Here is a 25,607-nt window from a genome sequence, read left to right on the forward strand (position 1 = left end):
TCGAGAGAAACGGACGTGTTTGCTGTTGGTCGCGGATGCAAAGAAAAAAATATATTTTAATGACAAAAAAGGTTAAAAAATAACGCGATAGTTGAGTGCTTTGGGGTGGAAAAGCTGGCGTGAATATGTGGTAGCCATTTAACTTGGTGAAATTGCACCACTGACTCGATAAGAGACACCAACCAAACAACCACACAAAGTTCGCCCACACATACACGAATTTGTTGTAATATATCGAGAATACAGGAAAAACGGTTCGAAACGAATAAAAAATAGAAAAAAAGTGAGAAACGTGCGAACATCGAGTGTTATGAAAATGTGCTAATATTACATGGCAAATTGCACGAAAAAAGGTGTGTACAAATGATGCATGTTTCTTGTCAAATGGCAATCCAATAATTTTTACCCTCTCTTTCTCTATCTGTGTGGCTGTGTGTGAGTGTGTGTGTGTGCCTCTATGCATATATGTATCTGTATCTTCTGTGCAAAGCCAAAGAAAAGATATGCTGAAAAGCAAAAGAAGATGAAAAGAAAAGAAAAAATATATCGCTTCTCTCCTATTTTAAAATGTGTGTCAGTGTATTGGCTTTTGGTCTATGTGTGTGCTGTCGGGAAAAGAAAAAAAAAATACATACATATATAATAATAATAATAATAATAAATAATAACTGCTGATGAAAAACCGTTTGGCAACTTGGTCTATTTATTGTTGCCTCTATGTTTCCATGTTTGTGTGTGTGTGTGTATGTGTTTGTGTTCTTGTATTGTTTTAAACTCTGTTTTGTTATTGTTTTTTTTTTCTCACCGTTTGTGTCAAATAACAGCAAATTGATACAACAAAAGAGGGCTTGAATTTTATATATTAAATAATATCACACATACATTTTGGCAATTGTTTTTGTTTTTAAATAATTTATGTGCAAATTTTTGTTAATACCTACTATAATGAAAAGTGTGAAAATTATGTAGATTTTGCTTCGAATGTATTTTTGTCACCCTCTTAACCCGCACGACGCCGCTTTTCTAGTGCTTTGCTGTCATGTCACACCTGAGACAAGTTTACCATATGCCTGCTACCGTCAGTTTCCCCTCTTCACCTCTCTCTGCCCGGACGACCGTATTCTGTCTGCTTGTCCATATTCCACCCCATTTGCAAGTTACATGTATCTTTTCTCGAACAAAAACCAAAAAAAAAAAAAAACAAAGAAATAAATACAATTTAGTATTGAGTTTTTAAGTCACGACTTTATAATACCCTGCCAAGAGGGTAACAATTCTAAATACACTTTTTAAGAGCGACCACTTTTTTTGGTTTATTCGTTAAACACTTGGATTCATTTCACCTTGACCAGGAAACATGTAAACGTGTTTTCAATACTTTTAGACGTTAACTTTACATTTGCTTTAAAACTTTTTATTTCCTTGAACCGATTGAAACTAAAAGCATTTTGTATTTCAATGAAGGTTTTGTTATACTGACGAAAGATATTGTATTATCAATATTTTAATACGTATCGTTATACGTATACGTTATAGGGAATCCTGACATTATTTATTCATTTTCGTATGGAGTAATTAGTAGGTATGGTGCCTCTTAGAACTGAAGAAGTATACTTTGTTTTGTTATAGACATCATCGATTGTGATAACTTACCATATTGGTTTACAAGAAATATTATTATGACAACAGCAGTTAAAATGGAATTCAAAAAAATTTACTCGAAATGCCTATGCCACTTTTTAAATTCGAAGACTACTTAGGTTCACATTGATGCATTTGTTTGATTTCTTTCCTTTTTGAATATTTAAAGTGCCTTAAATTTTTGTCAACATGAAGAAGGGTATTTTTCATTTGCTCTGTGTGTGTGTGTGTTGTTGTTGTTTAATGTGTTTAGGTGTGGTCGTGCTTTAGTTGAGGGGGCGGCCCTTAGGAACGGACGGAAGTGGCCGTAAAAAGAACAACAACAACAGCACAAACAACAACAACTGAAACCGAAACAGAAAATGTGTATGCCCACGCTGTTGACATTGAACTCTCTCTCGCCTGTCACTGCTCCAAACTGCGCCCCCCAGCTCCTCTCTCCACCATCTCTCACCCTTTGCATTGGCCTGACACTCACTCACTCACTCGCCTCGTTACTTTCCAAAAATCCACACACACACACACTCAAATAGATACTTACATATGTATGTGGACTACTCCTGGCCTTTCATTTTTGTTTTTACTTTACTTGGGGAAAATTCAAATGGGGATAATTATGTTTCTTGAAAATGTGTTTATCTCTAAACTTGCAGTGCTTCTTTCTCGTTTGCAATTAGAAATCCTTTCCAAATATTAATAGAGTTAAACTTAAGGTATAACTATCAAACTATGGCAGTCAGTCTAGGCGCCAACCCAATTCAAAAAAGGTTAATTAAACACAGAAGTTAAAAAGGAGGCATTAATTAGCTATTGGGTTAGGCCTGATTTTTACGTTTTCTTTTTTTATCACGGTTTGTAGGTAAGATTGTCATGAGAACCACGTCATTTCGTTTATAGCAGGTTTCAAGTTTATTTGTTAAAATTCTCAACAGCTTCTGTTCAAAACTTTTGCAAATGAATTCAGTAGCAGACATTGAATATAAATGCGGCATTTCATTATAGAGATAAGAGCTTGTTTATCGGTTTCATATCGATCTATCTATATTTGGATCATAACACAAATATGTATGTATGATAACATATTGTTATATTTGAGAAAGTTATGCAGTAGTATGCAGGTTCTTGTATAGTACTAAAAGCCGAAAATGGTTTAAAAAATTGCTAAAAAGGCAACGGAAGTGCCCAGACCCCCTGATTTTGTCCATGACCTACCATCTAGGTAATAACCATTTTAACATTAACATTAATCATTAAAACTAACACAAAACAATTTTAAAATAATTCAAATTTGGAAAGTTCTTGAAATCTTGGAGTCACTGTAAAATACAGAAATATTTAAAGAATAATACACAAAATTCAAATAGTTCGACATTTATAAAATAATTCGATAAGGTTTTTGTCTTAATTTTCAGACCAGAATATCGTTTTTTTAATCTTGGTAAAATGGATTCATAATAGAGCATTAAAACTTCGTTAATATATATGTAATTCTATTGTTAGTTTCTTTTAGCTTTTCCCCATTTATAATTTCTTCCCATGTATTGTATGAGTGCGGGGGCACTGTGTGTGTGTGTCTATGTCTATGTGGTATGGCCATTTTCGGGGCAAAGCTTTCTCATTATTATTACGCGAAGTTTTATATAGATATACTCGCAAACATATATACATATGGACAACCCGCACTGTCTTTTTTATTATGTGGCTCACGTCTTAAGAGGTGGGGTTTAGTGGTGGCGGAGGGGGAGGTGAAGAGGAAAGATTCGCGCTGCGACTGCGCATGATTATGGCACATTTCACAGCAAACCAATGGAAGATGATGATGGTGATGACGAGACCAAAGTTGACTGCGCTGCTTGCTGCCTGTTGCAGAAACGTGTCAAGTTGGCTGATATATCTACTAAGCTTGCGATATAGGTGGACAGATATACATTTATACACAAATATATGTACATATGTATCTAAAAGTAGCATGCACCAAAGCCAGCAGAGAGTCGAGTCGAGTTTGAGTTCGATTAATTTCGTTGCGCCTCGGTAGCTGTGCACTCAACTCAAACATCCGCTCACCCTCATACCTTTCTTTACCCCACATTGCCCCACAACGATATAAGCATACAGAGATATGTATATATATTCGTCAGGCATCGGATAACACTTGGCAGCTTTTGTCGTACGCTTGGACACATAACCCTTTTTTCTGTTGACCGACTTGACTAAAACTAGTAACATCTGTTAAGGTTGTAGGGCTCAGATTACAGTAGGCAACAAAATCTACCAAAAAAAAGAAAGAATGGGGAGCGGGGGTTACTTAAAGAGTTCATTGCTGCTATATACAAGAATATTGTTAATGTAATAGCAAGATAAATTAAACCAAAGCTATAGAAAACTATTCCCTTAAGGATTACTAGTAGACGAATAATAATTTAACTTCATTAGATCTATGAACTGCTCTTCCAATTCTATCAGAGTCTACGTTACAACAAAGGATTGACAAAGTTTACCTTGGACTAACTGGAATTGTTTTTTTTTTTTCATTTTGGGCTTGTGGGTCGAGGAAACTCATTAAGTGCCCAACCAAAAGCCACTAACGAGCATTGTCATTATGCAATTTTCAGAAGTTTTTAATGCCAATTCGCACACGTGCTTTCAATTTAATGACTGTCTTGACTAAAATGATTATGCAAATTTGTTTCCATTCATTCATTTTTGGCCCAGGGTCCAAAAATTTATCTTTCTAGTGATGGCACAATATTTATATATAATGCAATTGTAAATTTAAGTTTCAGAGTCGATTAGTTTAGTTATATTCAACTAACTTGAATACTAACCCTCGTTCAATTTCTTCTTTCACACTGTCTTTATATACATATGTACATATATATCTGTTAAACACCCTCCCAAAAACCAAAAACAACAACCCATAAGATACAAAAAAAAAAAACACCGAAAAGAGTTGCTTTTCACCTCATTGTTTCGGCCTTTTGCTTTGTTTCGCCTTGTTTCTTATTGTCGCTTACACCTGTTCCAATGCCAGAAGCATTTTTCGCATTTTGTTCCGTTTTGTTTTGCTTTTTGTTTTCGCTTACATTCATGTAACAAATAAAATTCTTTTATAAATGCTCCATATTTGGGGAAAAAGACACGCCTCTTTTTTTTCTTGGTTATACCCTGTAGCCCATTAGGTAAAGAAGTATATTAGGCTTGTAGATATTTGTTCGGTCAAAGTACGAATTATTTAAAAAAATTTTCCTAATATCCCAAAAAGTTTCTTAAATAGATAAATATCAAAATGATTAAACCTTTTGCCCCATTGAAATCGATTCAAATGCGTATTACTTAATACAGGGTATCTAAAAGCCATTTCGCTGCCTTTTTGTATTACAAAATTTTTTTAATTGTTTCTACAGAGTGGGCGCAGCTGCTTTACTTTTAGAATGTCAAACCAAACCCACACTCAAACACACGCACACACACACAACTCAAGCCAACTGAGAAATGTTTGCCTCATATTTAGCGTATCAAATAATTGAGCTCAATTGATTTTAATTAAAACTGACAACTTGATGTTATATGGAAACAAAAAAAAGCGAACAAAATTATCCAAAGAACCATCTAAATAGTGATGATGTGTGTGTGTGTGTGTGTGTGTTTGATGAACTGCGTCGGTGAGAATGAAAAGAATGTACAAATCTACCTAATATAGGAAAAATGCTGCATTCCCTCCTATTCCATACGACTATTAATCTTGAAAAGTAATCATCAAGTAGGCAGCAGTCCAATGATCATGCCAATGCTAGTGATTAGTTTATTACAAAATTGTTAAATCAAATGGAAAGACTTCTAAGTTTTTAGCAACATTTAAATTCACTTCCATACTTTTGTTATTATTCTGTTTATCCCTTGTGTTTACAAGGAAGTTTCTTCTAAATATTGAAATTGACATATGAGACATTCAGTCTCATAATGAAACGAATGAATGGGCCTAAAAACTGAAATACATTAAGTAATTATTTATTAATTATTTTTAGTCTTTTGAGCATTTATGTGAAATGAATAAGATGAACTAGTACTTATGTATATACAAACAGACGACTGTCGAATAATGAGTTGTTACTTTGAATAATCAAAATACTTACAAAAAAAATTAAAAAAAACTCTGTTCATTAATTTCATCGGTTAGTCAGATTAATTCCTTCGATACAAATTCATTCACCGTTCTGTCCCTTATTTAATCAGTTTCTTAGAATCATTTCTTCGTTCTCGTTTGTCTTAAGTTTCAAAATACAAGTACATATTAATTCAAAGAAAGACTGATGCTAGTATTTAGTGATCAACGAATAGCAACGGAATACCCTCAATATTAATGGAACTATGAATTTTTGAATCATTCAGTCATTCATTCAATTGAGTGTTCAGAATCATGTCCCCGTTGTCATATTACTACATCTAAACTTTTACTAAGTAAATAAACTAGTAAAACTTTCAAGTGTTGAAGCCAATGAAATGAATACTCATTCAAATAGTAGGTATATTACACAAAATTCTGCAAATAATCAATGGTGCTCTGAGTTTTCAAGTGTTTCAGTCATTTGTTAAGTCGGTTTCACAAATATAATCACTAAGTTTTTTTTTTTTAAACAGGGAATCCTCGTTTCAAGTATAAGTTAAATGAATTTAATTTCCCAAAAAGTAAATTGTAATTATTAAACTTACAAATATTGCGGTTTCCAAGACCAATTTCACTATCCCACAATGAAGATCCAGATTAACCATTGACTTCCCCCTCAAATAATATTCCTAAATGAATAATAGTTAAAATTTCGAACCGTTTTATTGATTGTTTCATTATAATGTTTGTATAGAAAACCAAAAGACTAATCAAGTTCAGTAATAAAAAGAAAAATTTGATTAAATTTGCTTTCGTTACGTTTGTAAAGCCATTTCATGCATAATTATTGATAATAACTTCGCTGTGAAACTGTTGATTATTGCCTTTGTTTATGCATATCAATTGCTTATCAAATGAGTCAGATCAATTAAAGTAATAAATTTGCGGCATGATTTTGAGATTTGACTGACAATCACCTGTTTTATTTACATTTATGAATAATTATTTATTTGGAATTGGAAAGGAAAATCAATAACTAACAAACTGGCTTATAATCAGTCTTTAAATAATAGAAATTGAGTGCTAATATAGATCATGCATCTAAATATAGATTAAATAAATAGACTATCATTTTCCAAACTATCAATCGAGAACCCTTCAACAAGGGCAACAAATATTGAATATATATTTTTCCAGTTTTGAATTAAATGGAATTAGCATTCCAATATTATAAACTGATTTGTTATGTAGATAAGAGCGAAAAGGAATAAATATTTCAACAATGATTCATGAACTATTCATACCTGAATAACATATGAACAATCTGCATATACATATGTTTGCATAAGTGCTCTATTTGTCATTCCGATAAATAATATATATCTAATAAACTCTGAGTCACAAGCTAAATAGTAGCATTTCTTTGTTAAATATTTGCTTAAAGCCGAAATGGGTTTCCAATTTATTTAAATAATGCAATTTATCCTGTGCCAAACCAAAATAGACATCTAAAGATAGAGTTTGAAAAATGCCAAGAAAGAAAAGTTCTCGAATTCACTATGTAACATAGATAAACACAACTCGAAAAGTTTTTAATCAATGAAAAAATGTTCGAAAAATTATAGATACCAAAGGTTTTTTTTTTTTTTTGTCGATTTTGACCAAGAGATTTGCATACTTTTCTCTTGGCTCTCTAGTTAAATTCTCCGAAAAAGGGTTCAATCACTCTTTTGTAAATATTTCTTCAAGTCATTCAAGCAGATGTGGACACACACCCCATTCTATATATGTTATATATAGAAAGCATTCCGTTTTTGTACAAAAATAACTTTCATACAAAGTACTTACTCTTTCTTTTAGTTTTTTTTTTTTCATTTTGTTTATAAATTTCAACGCTTGTGCCAATTGGCCCCATTGTTGTCATTGTTCATCCTATTGAAATTCAACACTTTATTTAAACATTCAGACAGAGAAATGAATAATAATTAAATTAAATTGGGCTGACGTTTGTTTCTAAATATTTTTCGCTCGCGCTTTACTCCGAGGCCGGGTCGGGTCTAACAGCAGCTGTTTCGCATATTTGTTAATGGGAATTTTATAGTAAATTTTTTGTCAATACCCTAAACTTGGGGAGTATATTGGTTTTAGCCAACTGCAAATTGATTTAGGTTAAAACTTTGGACCCAGTTTTCTTTATGGCTGGACGGTTATAGATCAGATTATAGATTAGATAATATTTTCGGGGAGGGTTCAAAGGAAGTAGTCAGATTTTCGGCTCATTCGGTTAATGCTAGAAATTATTCATGAAGGTATTTTGTTATTTACAACGATTTAAGACTTAGTTTTTGGGGATATGCAGAGTTGAAAAAGTCAAATTTCGGAATGTGTCCCCCTCTTGATCCGTGCTTCAGGAAATTCAGTCTCAGCTATTCAATTATTTCTTCAAAAAGATTTTTACTTTCTTCTTAGTTCTAAGTGGCTGAAAGGATTCTAGGGAATATTCGGACATTTTAGGATAAATTTAAAAATTATGAAAAAAAGAATTTTCTCAACCGACTCTTGTATTTGGGTAAACGCTCTAAGCAATTAATTTTTATTGCAATTAATTATTTAGAATTTTCTGCTAAAACATGTGATTAGCAATGCCCAAAAAGTTTAAAACAGGAAAAGCGGAAACTTTCACGAAAAATTTATAATTTTTAGCCAGCTTTTGTCTTTTTTGACGCTTTTCGCGTAAAATTCTTTAAAGCATAGACAAATAATTTTCATAGTTTTTGCATTTAACAGTTACTTAGGGAATTCAAAATTCGATATGGTTTAGTTTTTTTGTCTATTCGTTTGATTTTTAATCATTCGGCATATACTGGCGTTACAACAAAAATGTTGAAAACTAGCTGCATGTGTTTGGTTTTTAGTTTTAGTTTTGTTTATTATTTTTTAGATGCGCGCGCGCAAAACTAAAAAAAAACTTTCACTTTCATTAAATAAATTTGAGTGTCTATATATGTATGTATTGTGTTATATATGTTTGTGTTGGTGTGTGTGTGTACCTGTTTGCCAAGCGTTGGAGTTAGTCGTTTTCTGTCCATCGTTAAATGACATTAGGTTAGGTTTTATAGCCCAGAGACCGGCGAAATTCTGCATAAAATAAAACAAAATAAACAAACAAAAACGGAGGGGGAAAAAATTGTCAATGTAGAAAATTTACATGGGTAAGAGTGGCCAGCTAAAGCAAAATCATGCAAACGTTTTCGCTTTTCTTTCTCTACATTTATGCCCTTTGAAAGTTTAATGAGCAAGTTGCTCTAGATAAGTGGGTTAAAGTTCTTTTGTTTTCATTAAAAATACAAAAACCGAGATTTTGCATATTTTTACTTCTCGGCCGCAACGCTTTGAAATTATTAGCAATTCCTTTTGAATCATTCGTTTCCTTTTCACCTAAATCATGTTAATTAGACTTTATTATGCATATTATGCATTGTAAAACGATGAGATACTTTATGCCAAAACGTTGCAGTATCCTTTTAAAAATTGGTCTACAGTTTTGAGTTTTGTTTTCCAGTGTCTTTTTATTCGTTTCCGCAAAAACAGACTTTATTTTTGTCCCTTTTCGTTAAAAAAAGTTTCATTTGAAATACTTTGCTTAATTGGATTATAAAGTGTAAATTGATTCTTATATTATTAATGATAACGGTTTTGAACTAAAAAATCTTGGCACCTAAGATCCGAAGGAGACACTGAGCAATTTGTTGACAGATTTGTGTCAGCTAACGCCTTTGTCCATCGCCCTTAGTTTTCTTAAGAAGAAACTCAAATAGACTAAATTTTTCGTTTTAAAATTTAGAGTTAAAAAAAAAACACAAAAATTTTACCCCCCTGGGCATATGCCACTATTATAAATTCAGGGCTGGTCTTGCAACACTTTCAGGAATTACTTTTGCAAAGATTACCCAGCACTTTTTTAAGTACATCAACGTGCATCGATACCAAAAGATTGCATATCGATAACAGGCGCGCACTTATCGGCACTAGAAAAAAAACACTGTATCATCAATAACAATTTGCATCACTTCATAATTCTAAGAAAAAGCCAAACTTGCAAATTCTAAACTCAAAATCTAAATTAGTAATAGTTTTTATTTAATCGCTGTGCCGATACCGGAAGATCAAGTAATTCCTTCAAATAATATACACGAAAGAAACATTATACAAGAAAAGTTCTTTTGAATATTGGCAACGAGGCAGTAGGCGTCAAAATACCACTAAAAGCGATCTAAGAGGCTAACATCATGGTTCTTACCAGGAAAGTTAATTACCCTACAAAGAGCTGCGAGAATGTTTCGAATTCCATAAAGTGTCAAATTGGAAATGATGGTAAAACAGTGTTACTTCGGTTGCCCAGCATTCGCCGCGAGGTGGGACGCCCCAAGATCTTGAAAAACATCCAACTTATTAAACAAATACTCATGGACAATCCCAAATGCACTTCCAGCGAGGTAAAGCGGCAATTAGAGTCGCTGCATGGCATCACAACAAGTCGACGTACCGTTCAACGTCGTATTAGTGAAATACGAACCAAGCTACAGGAGTTGCAGGACGACAATGAAGAGGGTTTTAAAATTGGTTACCTTAGTGAGGAAGACAAAAAAAGACGCTTGGAGTGGGCGCTGGCCCACCAGGACTGGACAGGTCAAGATTGGCGCAATGTCTTCAACTTGAATGATATAAAGTTTATTGATGGCCCCTTAACGCGCAAGCAAATCTATGTGGACTCTTTACTAGGACCTGAGGGAAATGAAGATGCCAATGATCTTAATCTTCTTGAACAATTGATGTCTATTATTAAGCCAAAAATAATGGAACTGCCACATGCACCAAAAAATATAAATCAATTCCGAAAAACACTATATACTATATGGCACACTGATCAAGAAATGATGGACAAAATTGAGCTGCTATACGTATCCATGACGTGGCGTGTGGCCTCTGTGATAAAAAGTCGCGGAGGGAAATCTAAATTCTGACTAGTTGAACCTAGAGGGTAGAGTTAAACTACTACTACTTAGACTATCTTAAGAAACTTAAAAAAAAGTAACTTTACTTTTCCTAAATCTCAGCCAAGCTTAGACTTAATAACTATTATCATAAAAAAAAACACTAAGCAAGTGAATAACTTGCTTAACCCAAATCAAGATGTTTATATATTTCCTTTAAACAAGCCCTAATTTTCTAAAATTAAATAATTTAAACCTTAAAGAAGTCTTAAGACACTGATAGACATTGAAAAAACTTGTATATTTCTGTGGCAAAATTTTGTCATAAAAAATCACTTTCACTGGCAATTTCTTTTTCAAATTTATTCAAAATTAACATTCATAATTCACTTTTGTATGAATTCCACGGCAGCTTTTGCATATATGAATAGCATACACAAATAACAATTTTGTATTAAGAATTTTTGATTTACTAGAATAAAGAACAATGAAATTAAATCGCTAGATATTTAAATAATTATTTTTTTTATATAAATAGCTTATTCATTGTTAAAGTATAAATGAAATATGGATCCGATATTTATTAGCTCCTATATGTTATTATGAATTAAACTATGTCATACAGGCAATTATATTATTTCTATCATTATATTATTTCATAATGTATTTTATCTATCTATGTTGGGAAAAAACTAATAATTTTTCATTGATTAATGTCAATTTGTGTTTGAAAATTTGATAAATTTCTAATATTTCTTAAAAAGTCTGGTAAAACCAATTATTTGATCTCATTGAGAGAAATTAATGTACATGCTTAATAGCCAAATGTCTCATCGTTTTGTTGTGTATTGTTTTACACATTTGCCCACAATGTGATTCATAAACATTAAAGTTAATTAAAGCATAGACTGCTGTAATATATTAAGGCTTATACCCCATAGGCTAAAATGACTAATGAGCTCACAATCAGACGAGTACACACAAAAGTAAATACATATATAAAGTCATTAAACTGACCAATTGACTGAGCGCACTCGATGCCAAAAACAATACAAAATGTTATACATATGTATGTATATAATAATAATATATTGCATGGGGGTTACCAAATTGCGGCCCAAGGCTAAAGCTAAAGTTGATCCGGTTGCTGTTGCTGCTAATCTATTCAACAGTTGAGACCAAACAACAAAAAACCGACGTATCAATCTACGGCTCAGTTGACAGCTGCTGGTGCCACTTCTGCTGCGATTGCATTTTGGAAATCTGATCAGAGAGGTTTTTGGCGCGCTTGGTTGGTTAAGTTTAGAAGGGAACGGGGAGTGGGGACTCTGACTGACTCACTAAAGCAGATTTGTTTACATGCCCTGCCCCTCGTGTGCTACCTTTTTTCCTTCCCCTCCTCGGGATGATTCATTTATACCATCTCATCTTTCCAGTGGATATAAGTCTGGGACTGGAACTATTATTTTGCACTTTAAATAGAGCATTTTAGAGTCGGTGACCCTGTAGGACAATTGTTGTTGGTGTTAGCTTTCGTTTCTCTTTCATTTTGTTTCCCCCTCTCTGAATCATATAAAAGTTTTCCTCCCCGGGGTTGGAAAACCATGAGAAAGAGACAGATAGAGAGAGAGAGAGAGTGAGAGACAAACTCATGCAATGCAATTAGTCTAAATGGCATATTAGTCAACGTTGGCTCACCCAGTGGTTAGAGAAGGGGAAAGGGGAGGTCTATTTTATTTTTAAACTTGGGCCACAACTTTACACTCTCATTGCCCGGTTTAATTGTGGTGGAAGCTCTCCACTTCCGTTCACACATAACAGGTGCAATAGGAAAGCCAAGCCAACAAAAAAAAGAGCAACAAAACGACAAAAAAAAAAAAAAAGAAAAAACAAAACCAGCAAGAGGGAAAACTAGTTTTCTATTTTTTTTTATTATGTATTTTTATTGCAGTCAGACAAAAGCCAAGTGCTTCATAATCATTGAAAATAATGACAATTTTATTATGTTAGATAATAAACCTTGCTTAAATAGATAAGTCCTCTAATGGTCCTCAGTTTTTATCTACCTCCAATTTCAAGTTAATTAGCGATATTTGAAACAACTTTGAAAGTTTATTTTTCAGTATAGTTTACTTAAAAAAATGTTTGTTTATAGTTTGGTAAAGTTTACTTGAAAAAGTTTAGTTGCAAATAAAATATTTTTACTCATATAAAAATTGGTTGACAGCTATTAGGCTAAATCGAAGTAACGGGAAAGTAAGATTAACTAAATGCGGCTGAAATAGAGGATAAAATATTTTAATGTTTAAAATTAAAATCATAGTTGTTCGAAAATGTTTAGTACTCTTCCATGAAAGCTAAAAATTGAGAATCCTTAGGATCTCGAGATTCTTTTTCTAATTTATAACTACATTTTTAGCTATCACTTATGTACAATATTTAGTACAGGAGATAGACGATTACTTTGCCTTAGTAATCATTATTATAACAATATTTGTTTAACTTATCAAATGGTGACCCCGACCAGCGTAAACCTATTCGGTGTAGAATGACGGTGACTCCTACGAGTAGATCTACATCTTATCTTTAATTGGTGACCCCGACGAGCCCAATTCTCAGAGCAGTGCTTATCTTTTTTGCTATGGAACTTTTTCACAGTATTTCGAGGTTCTTAAAGCATCTAAAAGCGCAATTAACGTCTAGCATTTCTTTTTTCTCAGCTAGATTGCATTCCAAATAATCTGTTTCACACACACACACACACACACACACAACACTTATCACACCGAGAAGATCAAATGCTTTTTATAATTTGGTATAATTAAAGAAAACAAAATGCGAATGAAAGAAAGACTTCTTGTAAAAATCTCACGCTTTCTTGCTTGCATTTATCTTTTTTCCTAGAACATAATTGAAACTTTGCACTATTTTTTAATGCACTCTGCAATCAGACATAAGATGGGTATTTTAGGTAACCCAACAATCTTGAGTATAACCTGCCGCTGCTCCACCCATTTCCTCAACAAAATCATCAACATTATGTGCCCATTCCCATTTCCCATCCGTCACATATGTACATATCTCAGATGAATCGTTTTGCACTTGCAATGCAGAAGCAGCTACTTGACTGACTGCCGTAAATGAATGACTGACTGGAATGACTGTCATGAAAGTCTTCAACTACGTTAAGCATATTATGCATGCATTTATGTGTGTAGCCTCGTAAGTCTTTTATGGTCACTGCACTGTTCTACGCTCTAGAAACACTCACTCTTGCATAGAAGTGAGTGATTTAGTGACCCACTTTATGCCATAAATTAGCACACATGTAGAGAGAAACTGTTGCCTGCCTGCTGCTAACCAGGCCTAGACACAGGCCACTTATTAAATCTTTATACATACAACATATATATGTACATATATATAAAGTCCAGCTCACGCACTTCAATTCTTGTTTTATAGATCATTGTCATGTATGTTGTTTAGCTTTCAGTTTCCTCACTTTAACGTCGTTCAATTGGGTCAACAACAACGACAGCGACAACTATATACATACAGACATATATCGTATAAATATACACGTTGAGTAGGATGAAGATGATAAAGAGAAAGAAATGAAGAAGAAAAAGTGAAAAACCTGCCATTAAAAAGTCATTAACTATTGTTCAATATTAAGTTATTTCATAGCATTAATTAGTCTTGCAGTTGTGCTTCGGCTGCAAGCAGATTGAAATGTTTACCTCCTCTACCCAAAAAACATAAGAAAATCAAACGAACATATACCCAACTCGGCACATACAATGTTGGTTAATTGATTGGAGAAAGTAAAGCTGACCGAACGGCCAACCAACTAACCAACCAAACGTCTGACTGACCGACCAACCGACCGATCACATTGCCTCTTTGCCTGGGAAAAATATTTTTTTATTCGATGCCAAAGTGCAAACGGCCAATGTTGGTATTGAAAACCAACTGCATTTTCAATAAAATTAATTTCGATTTGCTTGTCATAGCGAGAAATTGAAAAATTGTTCGTCTCTCTTAATGAACTTTTGATGAAAAATGATAATTTTCTCAAAAAGCCATAATTAGTATGCATATGCATATTGATGAAATTTATCCAAAAGGCATCAGTTGGATGCAATAATCATTCATTTTTGAAAATCAAGCCCCCAATACTTATCATTTCTTGAAGTGGTGGATCTCAATTTCAAAATGTTTTTTAAAAGTATATAAATATAAATAAACATATGACATTCTTGATTTCTTTTTGGTCATTTGTTTGATTGGGTATTTGCAGCTTTTAAATTAAACTTAATTACGCTTATGAACAATTTTAAGGAATGGCCTAAAAGGTCATAACAATGGATGATTAGATGATCATGAATTTCAATTTGTAACAATTTCGTTAAGAGGAAAAGTGATTTTTAAGTCATATTTTCCTTAGTTTTTGGTTCAAAATAGTTTTCTTGTCTTTAAAATTTTGGTCGTGCATAATAGAGGAGTTCATATTCTAGGATATGTTTGGATTATGTTTGAATCTTCTTCAGAAAATCTACAGAGGAATAATACTATTTTAGCAAATGAGTGCTTTATAGGCTTTTCGCTAACAAACTTAAGAAATGGTGTAAATTTAAAGATTTTTAATGTTATAACATCAATAGTTTCCCTTTCTATTTGCTTATATAAAATGGTTAACAATTATCTGTAAACAAAATCATTTAATCATTGTAAAAACAAAACTTTTTCTATAAAGGAAATGAACTTGGTCAATAAACAATTTATACTACACAAAAAAAAAATGTCGTCTGTGATAAGGTTCTCTGAGAATATAAAATGTGAGCCGATAGGAGTTCCTTCTGGGTATTAATAAATTTGCATATCTACGCTATTGAAATGACAGAGGAGAAAGAAGAAAAGGTAAAACTAAAGTTTTAACTATTACAAAAATAAAAATTTATGATACTTGAACAAAAGATTTCTAACGATAGAATCGTGTCGTTAGATTCATTAGAATAAACAACACCACGAAATGGTCATTTCAAGTATTATCTAACACATGTCCATTATTGGGTAGCGGATTACAGCTCCATACGTTTTGTTATTGGGTTTTGTTTCAGTTTTCTTCAGGTCGTTGCCATTTGTTTGGATTTTTTTGTTTTTTATTCAATTTACATATTACTATATCTTGGGATGTCTGTCTTTTTTTTGTTAGTCGTTTTTCTTTATGACGATGATATTGGTTGCATTTTGTGACCGTTAACGTTAACATTTTTAACAGTATTTCTTTTGTGTGTGTGTGTATGTGTGTTGCTTGCTTTTGGCTTGGCGCATAGCATCGTTTGATGGACGCTGCAGCGGGAATGTTTGGAGTACGCTATAGCAACTGGAGGAGGAGAAGGTGGAGATGGAGTAAAACAAACTCGTTTCCGTCTCGCACTACGATTTCGCTGCAAAAGCCAAACGGGCCAATGTTTGTCTGTGTTTGCCCGTCTCTATCTCCTCCACCTCCTCTTTCTCATCGTCCATCTCCCACTCTACTATGTGTCTGTATGTTTAATTTATGAAAGTTTAAATGTTGTTTCTTTTGCCACAGGTCCCGGTATAGTGAGTCGAGGTGCATTGCATTACATTCGTGCCTATAATTCAGAACTACCGCTAGGCATCAGCAGCATCATCATATCTCCCCCCCTTCAAAAAACCCACTGCTTGAACTTTATAAATATTTATTATATACATACAATATATGTTAGAGTCAATCTACTGCGTGTGTGTGTGTATATATACATTTATACCAATCACATCCTTAAGCGTCTGAGCCACTGACCTTATTGCATTTGGTCAAGAGAGCTCAGAAAGGAAATCTTTTTAGCCATTGACTTTGAGCACGAAAGTAGAACACCAAACGCCGGTCCCCGGGCCTTTTCCAAGCCGACATAATTGATAAAAGAGAAAAACATATATATATGTACAAAGTAAACTCAAATAAAGTAAACGTGCTCTGTATTAGAAAGTAAAATGCGAATGAGGCCTTTTTACACTTGTCAAAATCGGAGTGTTATATGCGTTTGACATTTTTCAGTTGTCTGCATTTAATTTTAGGATACTTCCTACGTCCTGAACCTAACAAGAAAAGGTGTCCTTTTGAGTTTCTTCATCCCTAGAGTATGGCATAGACAAATCTCAAAGTTGACACCTGCTCCTAAAGGACCTTTATTTTGACATTAGTTATTGACCAGGTGTTTTTTTTGTTTTAGAGTTACTGAATAGTTTAAAATTTTATCTCTACGTCACTATGTTTGAAAATGTGTTGCCCTTCTTCCTTATGATTTCCTTTCTTTTCTTTTCAATTTGTTGAGACGTTTTTAAAGGAATTCAATGCCAAAAACTAGTTCTTGTTTGTTATGATTATCTTTTTGCATTAAATAGGAGCAAACAAATATTCAATAGGATGTTAAAACAAATTTGCTATGAAACAAGGCACATTGCACAAGGATGTAACAATAATTTTTATGCTTTTTTGAAAGATTATTTTCATTCCAATCTTTACCTACAACAACAAAGTAGCTTGAATCATTGTAAATGACACTCTACAGATAAAACATACTTTTATATACTATATATCTATTTACTAACCTTTTTCTTTTTGTGGTTCTTGTGTCATTTTAGATGGTCGTCTACATATAATCGTGTCCATATCTATATAAAAGCACATCATGTCCGAGAAGGTCAGCACTTCCCTTGCTGCTCAGCTGCATAACCATGCATTGACATCAAGCGAAGCGGCAACAACGGTAGCCAGTTGCCACCATGTGGCAGCACCTGCAAAGGAAACGGCACAACAGCAGCAGCCGCCGCCACTCCAATTCGAAATGGATGGACCGGCAGCAGCGATAAGTGCACAATTGAATTTTAAAATTATGCCCGCTGACAGTTTGCCCGGTTTGAGCTATCAGGAAATGTTTGCTTCGATGAATACATCACAAATTTCGAATGCCTCGACAGAGTCCAGCTGTAGTCCACCATCGGTGGGTATTGGGAGCGGTCCCCCAAAGCCGGCAAGACACATAGCCGTACAGCCAATGATTAGTGTAAGTGAAATAAATTAATTTAAAAAAGAAAATGAGTTTAATTTTTCGTTTCTTTACCTCTACAGAAATCCTGTCGCTTTCCCAAACTGGAGGAATGTGCCCATTTTCATTACGAGAGAGTTCAGTTGGGAGCTCTCTCTGTCCAGCTGCTCGACGATAAATCAGAGCAATTGAGCAACAGTATTGCCTCGCAATCAATTGGCGGTGATGTGGCCCACAATTCGTTGAGAAGTTTCTCACCCGAAAGCTGTTGGTTCATCATACGAGTGTGCCCGCAACGTTGTGAGCCGTTTTTGATTAAGCGCAGCTTTGAGAATATGCAAATGCTGGACGAGATGTTGCATCGTTGTGTCTATGATCGTAAAATCAGTGGCCTTCGTAATATGTCCGAGCTGGAGGCAGAATTACCCAGTGAATCAGATGTGGAATATGCTGTGGCCAAATATTTGGAACGTTTCTCGAAAATTGCCTCTGATTCGTTGACATGTGGCACTGTCTTGACATGGCTTCAATTGGATAATAAGGGGCGTCGTTTGCCCTTGGCCGATGGTGAAACTCAACGTACCATTAATACTCCTGCTGTGGGCGCTGCCTATGGCGTTAGACGTTATCAGGCACAGGCTCCGGATGAAATTAATATTGAAGTTGGCGATATGATCTCAGTGATCGATATGCCAAGTCCAGCGGAATCAGTTTGGTGGCGCGGCAAGAAATCTCATTTACAGAAATCTCACTATGAAGTTGGTTTCTTTCCCCAATCGTGTGTGGCCACCATTGGGGATAAGGTGCCCAGGAATTTCCCTATGCCAGCACCATTGGTCGGGCATTTGGACAGTGTGTCACCCACAAAGCCGGTATTGAGAAAACATGGCAAATTGATAGCCTTCTTTCGTTCGTTTATTCTCTCACGACCCTCGCGACGGCGTCTCAAACAGAGTGGAATTTATCGCGAGAGGGTCTTCAATTGCGATTTATCGGAGCATTTACTCAACAGTGGTCAAGATATACCCATGGTGCTGAAATCTTGTGCAGAATTCATCGAGAATTATGGTGTAATCGATGGCATCTATCGCCTGTCGGGCATCACATCGAATATACAACGTTTGCGGCGTTCCTTTGATGAAGAACGTGTTCCTGACTTGGGCAATCCCGAAATGAAACAGGATATCCATGCAGTGAGCTCACTATTGAAAATGTATTTTCGTGAATTGCCCAATCCTTTGTGCACTTATCAATTGTATGATAATTTTGTTGAGGCTATACAAGTAAAAGCCGATGAGGCGGACGAACGATTGCGTTTAATGAAGGAAACCGTGCTAAAGCTACCGCCACCGCATTATCGGTAAGTTAATAAAGTAAATCACATTGACTAACCGACAGATGCAAGAATAGATATATAAAGTCTATAGGGAATATGAAGACTTCTCTACCCTCTAAAAGTGATAATTTCCATTAAACTAATTCCATATTCTTTACCTTCCTTTGCAGTACTTTAAAATACTTGGCCGAGCATTTGTTTAAAGTGTCACAGCATCATGAGCGAACTGGGATGACGGATAAGAATTTGGCCATAGTCTGGGCTCCGAATTTGCTACGTTCGCCGGCTTTGGAATCTGGTGGCGTGGCCGCCTTACGTGGCGTTGGCGTTCAAGCGGTGGTCACTGAGTACCTGATACGCAATTGCCATAACATATTCGATGCCCTTGAAGATCACAATGCTGCACGTTTGAGTGTGGCAACAGCGGCAGGAGCTGGCCCCGGAACTGGAGTCGGGGCCACAGGCGAACTTCGTCTCGAATCATTGACAGATTGTGAGAGTTTATTGGTGGAGCAACGTGAACAGGATCAGTCCTTAACGGTGGTCGAACGGCCCAAGAGTTTAAGTACAGGCGGAGCCAAGCTAATTAGTCTGGAAGAGGCTCAAGAGCGTCATTCACGCATCGAGGCAACCGATCTAAAACAATCGCTGCCAATTAGTATGCTCTCCTCGACTAGTAATGCGGCCACAAATATTGGTTCTTACATAGAAGTGGGCGGAGGACCATCCAGTTTGCCAGATAAATACCATACAGTGCTATCAGCTCCAAGAAGTTGGCAGAAACGTAAACCGGACAAGACGCCTTCTTGGAAGTCAATTTTCACGCGTAGTCAACGTCAAGGTAGTGTCGATCCTGGCCAGAAAATGGTGGGCACACATGATGCAGCAAGCGCAGGCGGCGTCGGCAAAGAATCATCAAGTTCGCGAGTTAATTTTGTTCAAGCATCGCATGCTCATGCCAGCAAAGAGCTATCCAAGCTGGATAAACCCAAGTCCATTGAGCTATTGGAGACGACACATGAGATGAGGGAATCAAAGCCCATGGAATTGTGTATACGTTCCAACTCGATTGATAGTCTACGCACTGTGGGTCACTCTCGCAGTGTTTCGCATGATTCTTATTTCGATTTATTGCAATCTCCACAACGTGGCCATATGACCACCTGCCCATCGCGTGAACTATCCGAATTGGGACTTAATTTTGATCGTGAAGAGCCAGAAATGCGCATTTTCTCCGAAAGCGAGAGTCTAGTTAGTTCACCGCGTGTGGGCAAAGAGAATGTTCCACCCGCCTCGGGATGTGCCACGCGTCGTATTATGCGCGCACGGCCCGAAGAATTCTCAAGTCAAACGAATAGCGTTAATCCCAGTCCCAAAAAGCAACCACGTCTTAATTTATTATCACCTAGCGCGGCCAGAAGTCTTCCACATGCCACAAGCAGCAACGCCAGCGGCGGCGTAGTACATTCCGCCTCAGCAAATGCACCGTGTGGCCATGAGCCGGCTGGTGCAGAGAATTGTTGCAAGCGTTATAAGCTAGAGGATCAGCTATCTGATATACAATTCATTGATTGTGGTACTCCGGAGCATGCGCCGACAACACAACAACAATTTGCCAGCGTGGAAGTGCATTCGCCACCGCCACCAAAGCCGGCTAGAGCAGCTAATCATCATTCAGCCGGTGTGGAGGCGCCTCTCTCCGCATCATTATCGACGGCGGCGACAACATCAAATGCCACAACTCGTTATAGTTATCCCCAAGTGCAGTTGGGAGCAAAGCGCAAGGAGCAACAAGTGGCCAAAGAACGTTTCAGCTATCCGGGCACAAAAAACGAGACGCAACCAAACACAATTTCCCCAAGACCCAAGCAGTAAGTAAAAAAAATAGCACAAGGCAATTGAAAATATTACAACTTAACCTCTTTTAGCAATCATGCCACTCATCCGTTGCGTAGTAAACCCAGAATTGAAACATGTGAGGATTCGCAAGTGAAATTAACTGTACCCACTCCAACCACTCCAGCCCATAGTCCACGTTATTCGTTGCTTCTATGCGATACAGAGGAAAGCTCGGAAAATAGTTCGGCTGTGAATACACCACAATATGATATGGAACCACTGATGCTAACATCGGCCATGTCGGGCATATCGGGTGTATCATCCAATATGCAACAACAATTGCTTCTGGGTGTGGATGCAACAGGTGGCAGTAGTTATTTGGGCAGCTCCTACGAGAGCATAGGCCAGCATGTAAGCTTTATACAAAAAATAATATTCAAAAAGAAAATCAAAAGTGTTGACATCCTTTCTCATTCCTTTTTGTAGTTTAATAATCCGCAAGATGTAGAACATCGTGATATGAATGCATTGAAACGTGAATTATCGTTGGATTTGCAACCATTGCAACCACCACGTCAGTCGCAAACGATTAACAACAATCGGGCAGCCACTTTGCCAGTGAAAGAGCAACTTCAGACAGCTGCCGCCATGTGCTGCTCCTCGCCGAATAATTCGAATTTCACCGACAATACTAGTCAATCGGTAACGCCCAGTGAGTTTGGTTATCAACATTTGCAACGACAACTCAGCATGCACTCGTTGCTGGCCACAGAGGAGAGTTCTCCCGTCTATGAGGATTTCGAACAGACGCCAAGTAATACTTTTGCTGCCGCTGGGCCACAAAAACTCTTGGCCAGCCCCATCAAGTCTACCATTAGCATAACATACAAATCGCCAGAGAAGGAAAAGCCGCCATTATTAAACGAAAAACCATCGACACTGCTAGAAACAAATTTCGATGAGAATATTGTATATGAGCAGGTAAAATTGTTTCGTAATTCGGTAACTGAAGTCAATCAGATGCTTAATGAGAGGCATAGCCTTAAGCAAATCGAGGAGGAAGAGCATGATGGTGGTGCCTCAAAGGCCGCAGAAATGACACAACAATTGCTCGATTTGGAGGAGCAGCAGCAGCATCATCAGTTACTCTATGAAAATATTGAGTTACGTAAACCTCAAACAGTTTATGAAAATCTACGTGGCGAGGAGATGAAATTCAAAACTCAAAACGAAACAGACATAGTAACAACAAAAATTTGTGATCGCATCGAACTGGATAGTTTGGAAAGTTTGCCCGATAATAACACTTTACAAGACGAACACGAACCACATCGACAACAACAACAAGAACAACAAATGGCCGAAGAAGAAACAATGGCACAACTTTCATACAGAAAATCACCATCGTTTAGTGTGAAAGAATTGGCAAATAAATTTGAAAGTTCACCTGTTGAGCAATTGCCAAGTTTTGATTTCTCTTTACGCGGTGGCTCCATGAAGAAACCAAATGAATTGAGTGTACCCAAGCCCATCAATGCAGGATTAAGTGGAGGAGGATCTGGTGTAGTTGGAACTATTTCCGTTTCACTTAAAAAACTAAATAATGCACAGAAAATTACCCGTTCACTGGATGAGAATGCATTTGTACGAGAATTTGGTGGCAAGCAGTTGCAAGATTTATCGGTAAATAAATTGCCTGAAATGACAATGTCCGATTTAAATAATCGTCGCAAAAGTTTCGATTTCACGCGTCCAAAGACTTTGAATCCACCAAAACGTTTGCCTGGCATGAGCATTACCGAGGAGATTTGTCAGAAACGTGAACAAATTACACCCACAACCGAGAATCGGATTTCGTTGATCCAACAAAATAATATACCCAAAGAGACTTCTGCCATCATCACAACATCGACTCCAGTATCGTTGCCACAGCAGCCACCATTGGGAGTGCCTCCACCAGGCAATTCGGGACGGAAAAGCGTTCTCACTGGAGTTGTACTTGATCGTGAGCGCATTGATAAGATTAAAGAGGAACGTCGTCAGCAATTGACACAGAAATACTATGGCGACACTCTAAAATCACGCTCTAAAACGGAACTCAACAGCGAGGATAATAATTTCCAAACAGTCGAATCATTGCGCATCAAGTCCAAGTCACGTGGAGATGTTCACACTTTGCAGAAGGATATGGATATGAATTTAAAGCAATTGTCTCGTGTGGCTGCCGCTGGTTCGGAGAGCACTTTAAATACAGGCGACTATGCAACACAACATCATCATCATCAACATCAACAACAACAACACCCACATAATCAACGTGTTCGTCGCATTTCCGATGAAAAGAATCAAAATTGTGATACCAATAATGGGGGAATTTCAACAACGTTGCTAAGCGTTAAATCGGCAGCTCAAAAGTATGGCACAAATAAAACAGCAGCAGCAGCAATAACAACAACAACAACAACTGCTCCTGGTAAATTTGAACGTGCCTCATTGCTGCCCTCACGTGATCGAGGGCAAAGGAACTCATTAACTGCCAATGAGTCAAATGCAAGTGTCAAGTAAGTAAGCCTTTATACTTAGCTATCATTTTGTAGTTAAGTTTTGAATTGGTTTTAATCAATTTTGTTTGGAATTCGTCATACAAAAACAAGGTTATACAAAAATTATACTGTAATTTGAATCTGTCTATATATACATACATATATAACTAATACATAACTAACTAATTGTCTTTACTTTCTTCTTTTATTTATAGCAATAGAGAAAAGATCTCACCACAATTCTCAATTCGCGATGTGACAGCGATGTTTGAATCTCGTTCACAAAACCAATAGACTAAGGGAGACAAAACTTACCAACTATTTGTACATCGAATATGAAATGAATGAAGATGACAACCGCTAACATAATATATCCGTTCATGCGTGTTATTATATATACTCTATATATTTATATATATAAATATATATAGTCTATACCTTTTTTTATATTTGTATTTTATTTAGTTTCTAAACATTATCGCTTAAGTCGCAATACCTACATACATATATACATGCATACAAATTGTTTTGTATAAAAGATTCAAGTGGCTGCCAAAGACATGAAATTGATATATACATATATACGCCGCTTGATAACAAGAAATTTAGTTTATGGACGACTATGCAAAATTTAATTTTGTTTTAAGAGCGCATATTAAAGGAAAAGAACTAAAAGACCCAAAAACCACGCCCATTGCATGTTATTATTACATGGCCTTGAGGTGATGTTTGTTTTTTTTTTATAGTCGTTAAGTTTCATTCGTTTTTGTTTTATAGCCTGACAAAAAAAAAAAAAGAAAAAAATTATAAATTTGTATTAAGTTTAATCGTTCTTTTGTGTTTAGTGTGCTTATATTTTAGACGTTTTGGTTGTAATTAATTATATACATATATTATGATTTTTTAAAAATTATTTTCTAATTTTCGAAACAATGCATTTTCATGGCAACTTGTGCGTGTTGTAAGTTGTATTAGAAATTATGATAATACGAATAATTTATATATATTTGATAAAGCTACAAAATAAAAGCAACCAATACAATTTAATTGCAATTGTCTCTTTTAAACGTTTTGTAAATATTCAACAATGCTTGCATTTTACATTATTAACTGAAGTGAGATCCTCTCTATAGATCCAAAAACACTATTTGCCAAAATTGGATTTCTGCTTGAAATTTTTTAAACCGGTTTGAAAAGTAAATCTAAGAATGAACTGTAAACTTAATGAAGAACAAAGCTTTTCGGCTTTACCAAAACTAAACTGTGGGAATCCCCTTACTCGTATTTATTCCTAACATTTTGTACCAACTCACTATACAAATTTTATATCTGCCAATTCTGAGTATACATCATGTCAAAATGTAGTCTGAACTGTTGGATATATGAAACTAGATTCCCTTAAATTTGCTACAACTAAATAAATAGCTATCGGATTGTTTTTTATACTCCATTTCATCAACATTTTTACAACGAGCAGCATTTTTAGTTAAAACAAATATCTACATATGTCTTCTAATCTTGGGTTTAAAAAAGTAATGTTTAAAAGGAAATGCGGAATCGCAGTCATCTATATATCTAAATAAATGTAGACTTTTGCTTAAATTCTTAAAATTAGCACAGAATTCAACTTCCAACAAATCAAGACTATATAGCCATATATATTTAAGTAAGAGGCAAAATGGTTGTTAAATATGGTCATAGTTCCACTATATATACATATATAGAAAGAATCTGTATAAACAACTAAAACTATTGACTAGGGGGGATTTCTGCAAATTTGGGTAAAGCAAAAACAAATTATTCAATTTGTTTTAAATTTCTCTTATGAACAAAAAACAAAATAAGATATACAAACATAACACAAAGAAAAGAAAAACTAAAATAATCTGACCAAAACAAAAAACCGATTAAAAATAATATCTTATAAATAAACTAATAAATATAAAAGAAATTACAAAAATGTGTTAAAAAATAATTTTCTACCATCTATTAGCTAAATTTGATATTTTAAAGAAAATTGAAACGTAAATCATTGTTTCGACAAATATTCCAAGAGCAGCTGCCAAATTTTATTTG

At 35.5% G+C, this 25,607-nt stretch overlaps 1 protein-coding gene across 1 annotated transcript; it reads left to right on the forward strand.

Moving 5' to 3' along the window:
• Nucleotides 1–23,976, forward strand: CdGAPr (GTPase-activating protein CdGAPr). The gene is made up of 7 exons (XM_068294318.1): nucleotides 1–353; nucleotides 17,410–17,831; nucleotides 17,897–19,173; nucleotides 19,320–21,020; nucleotides 21,078–21,399; nucleotides 21,475–23,549; nucleotides 23,747–23,976. Exons 2-7 carry the CDS (start codon nucleotides 17,457–17,459, stop codon nucleotides 23,823–23,825), a joined length of 5,829 nt encoding a protein of 1,942 aa, XP_068150419.1. The 5' UTR covers nucleotides 1–353; nucleotides 17,410–17,456; the 3' UTR covers nucleotides 23,826–23,976.
• The last annotated feature ends 1,631 nt before the right edge of the window (nucleotides 23,977–25,607 follow it).

The sequence above is a fragment of the Drosophila tropicalis genome, unplaced genomic scaffold, assembly GCF_018151085.1.
Source record: "Drosophila tropicalis isolate 14030-0801.00 unplaced genomic scaffold, ASM1815108v1 contig_845, whole genome shotgun sequence".
Taxonomy (NCBI): Eukaryota; Metazoa; Arthropoda; class Insecta; order Diptera; family Drosophilidae; genus Drosophila; species Drosophila tropicalis.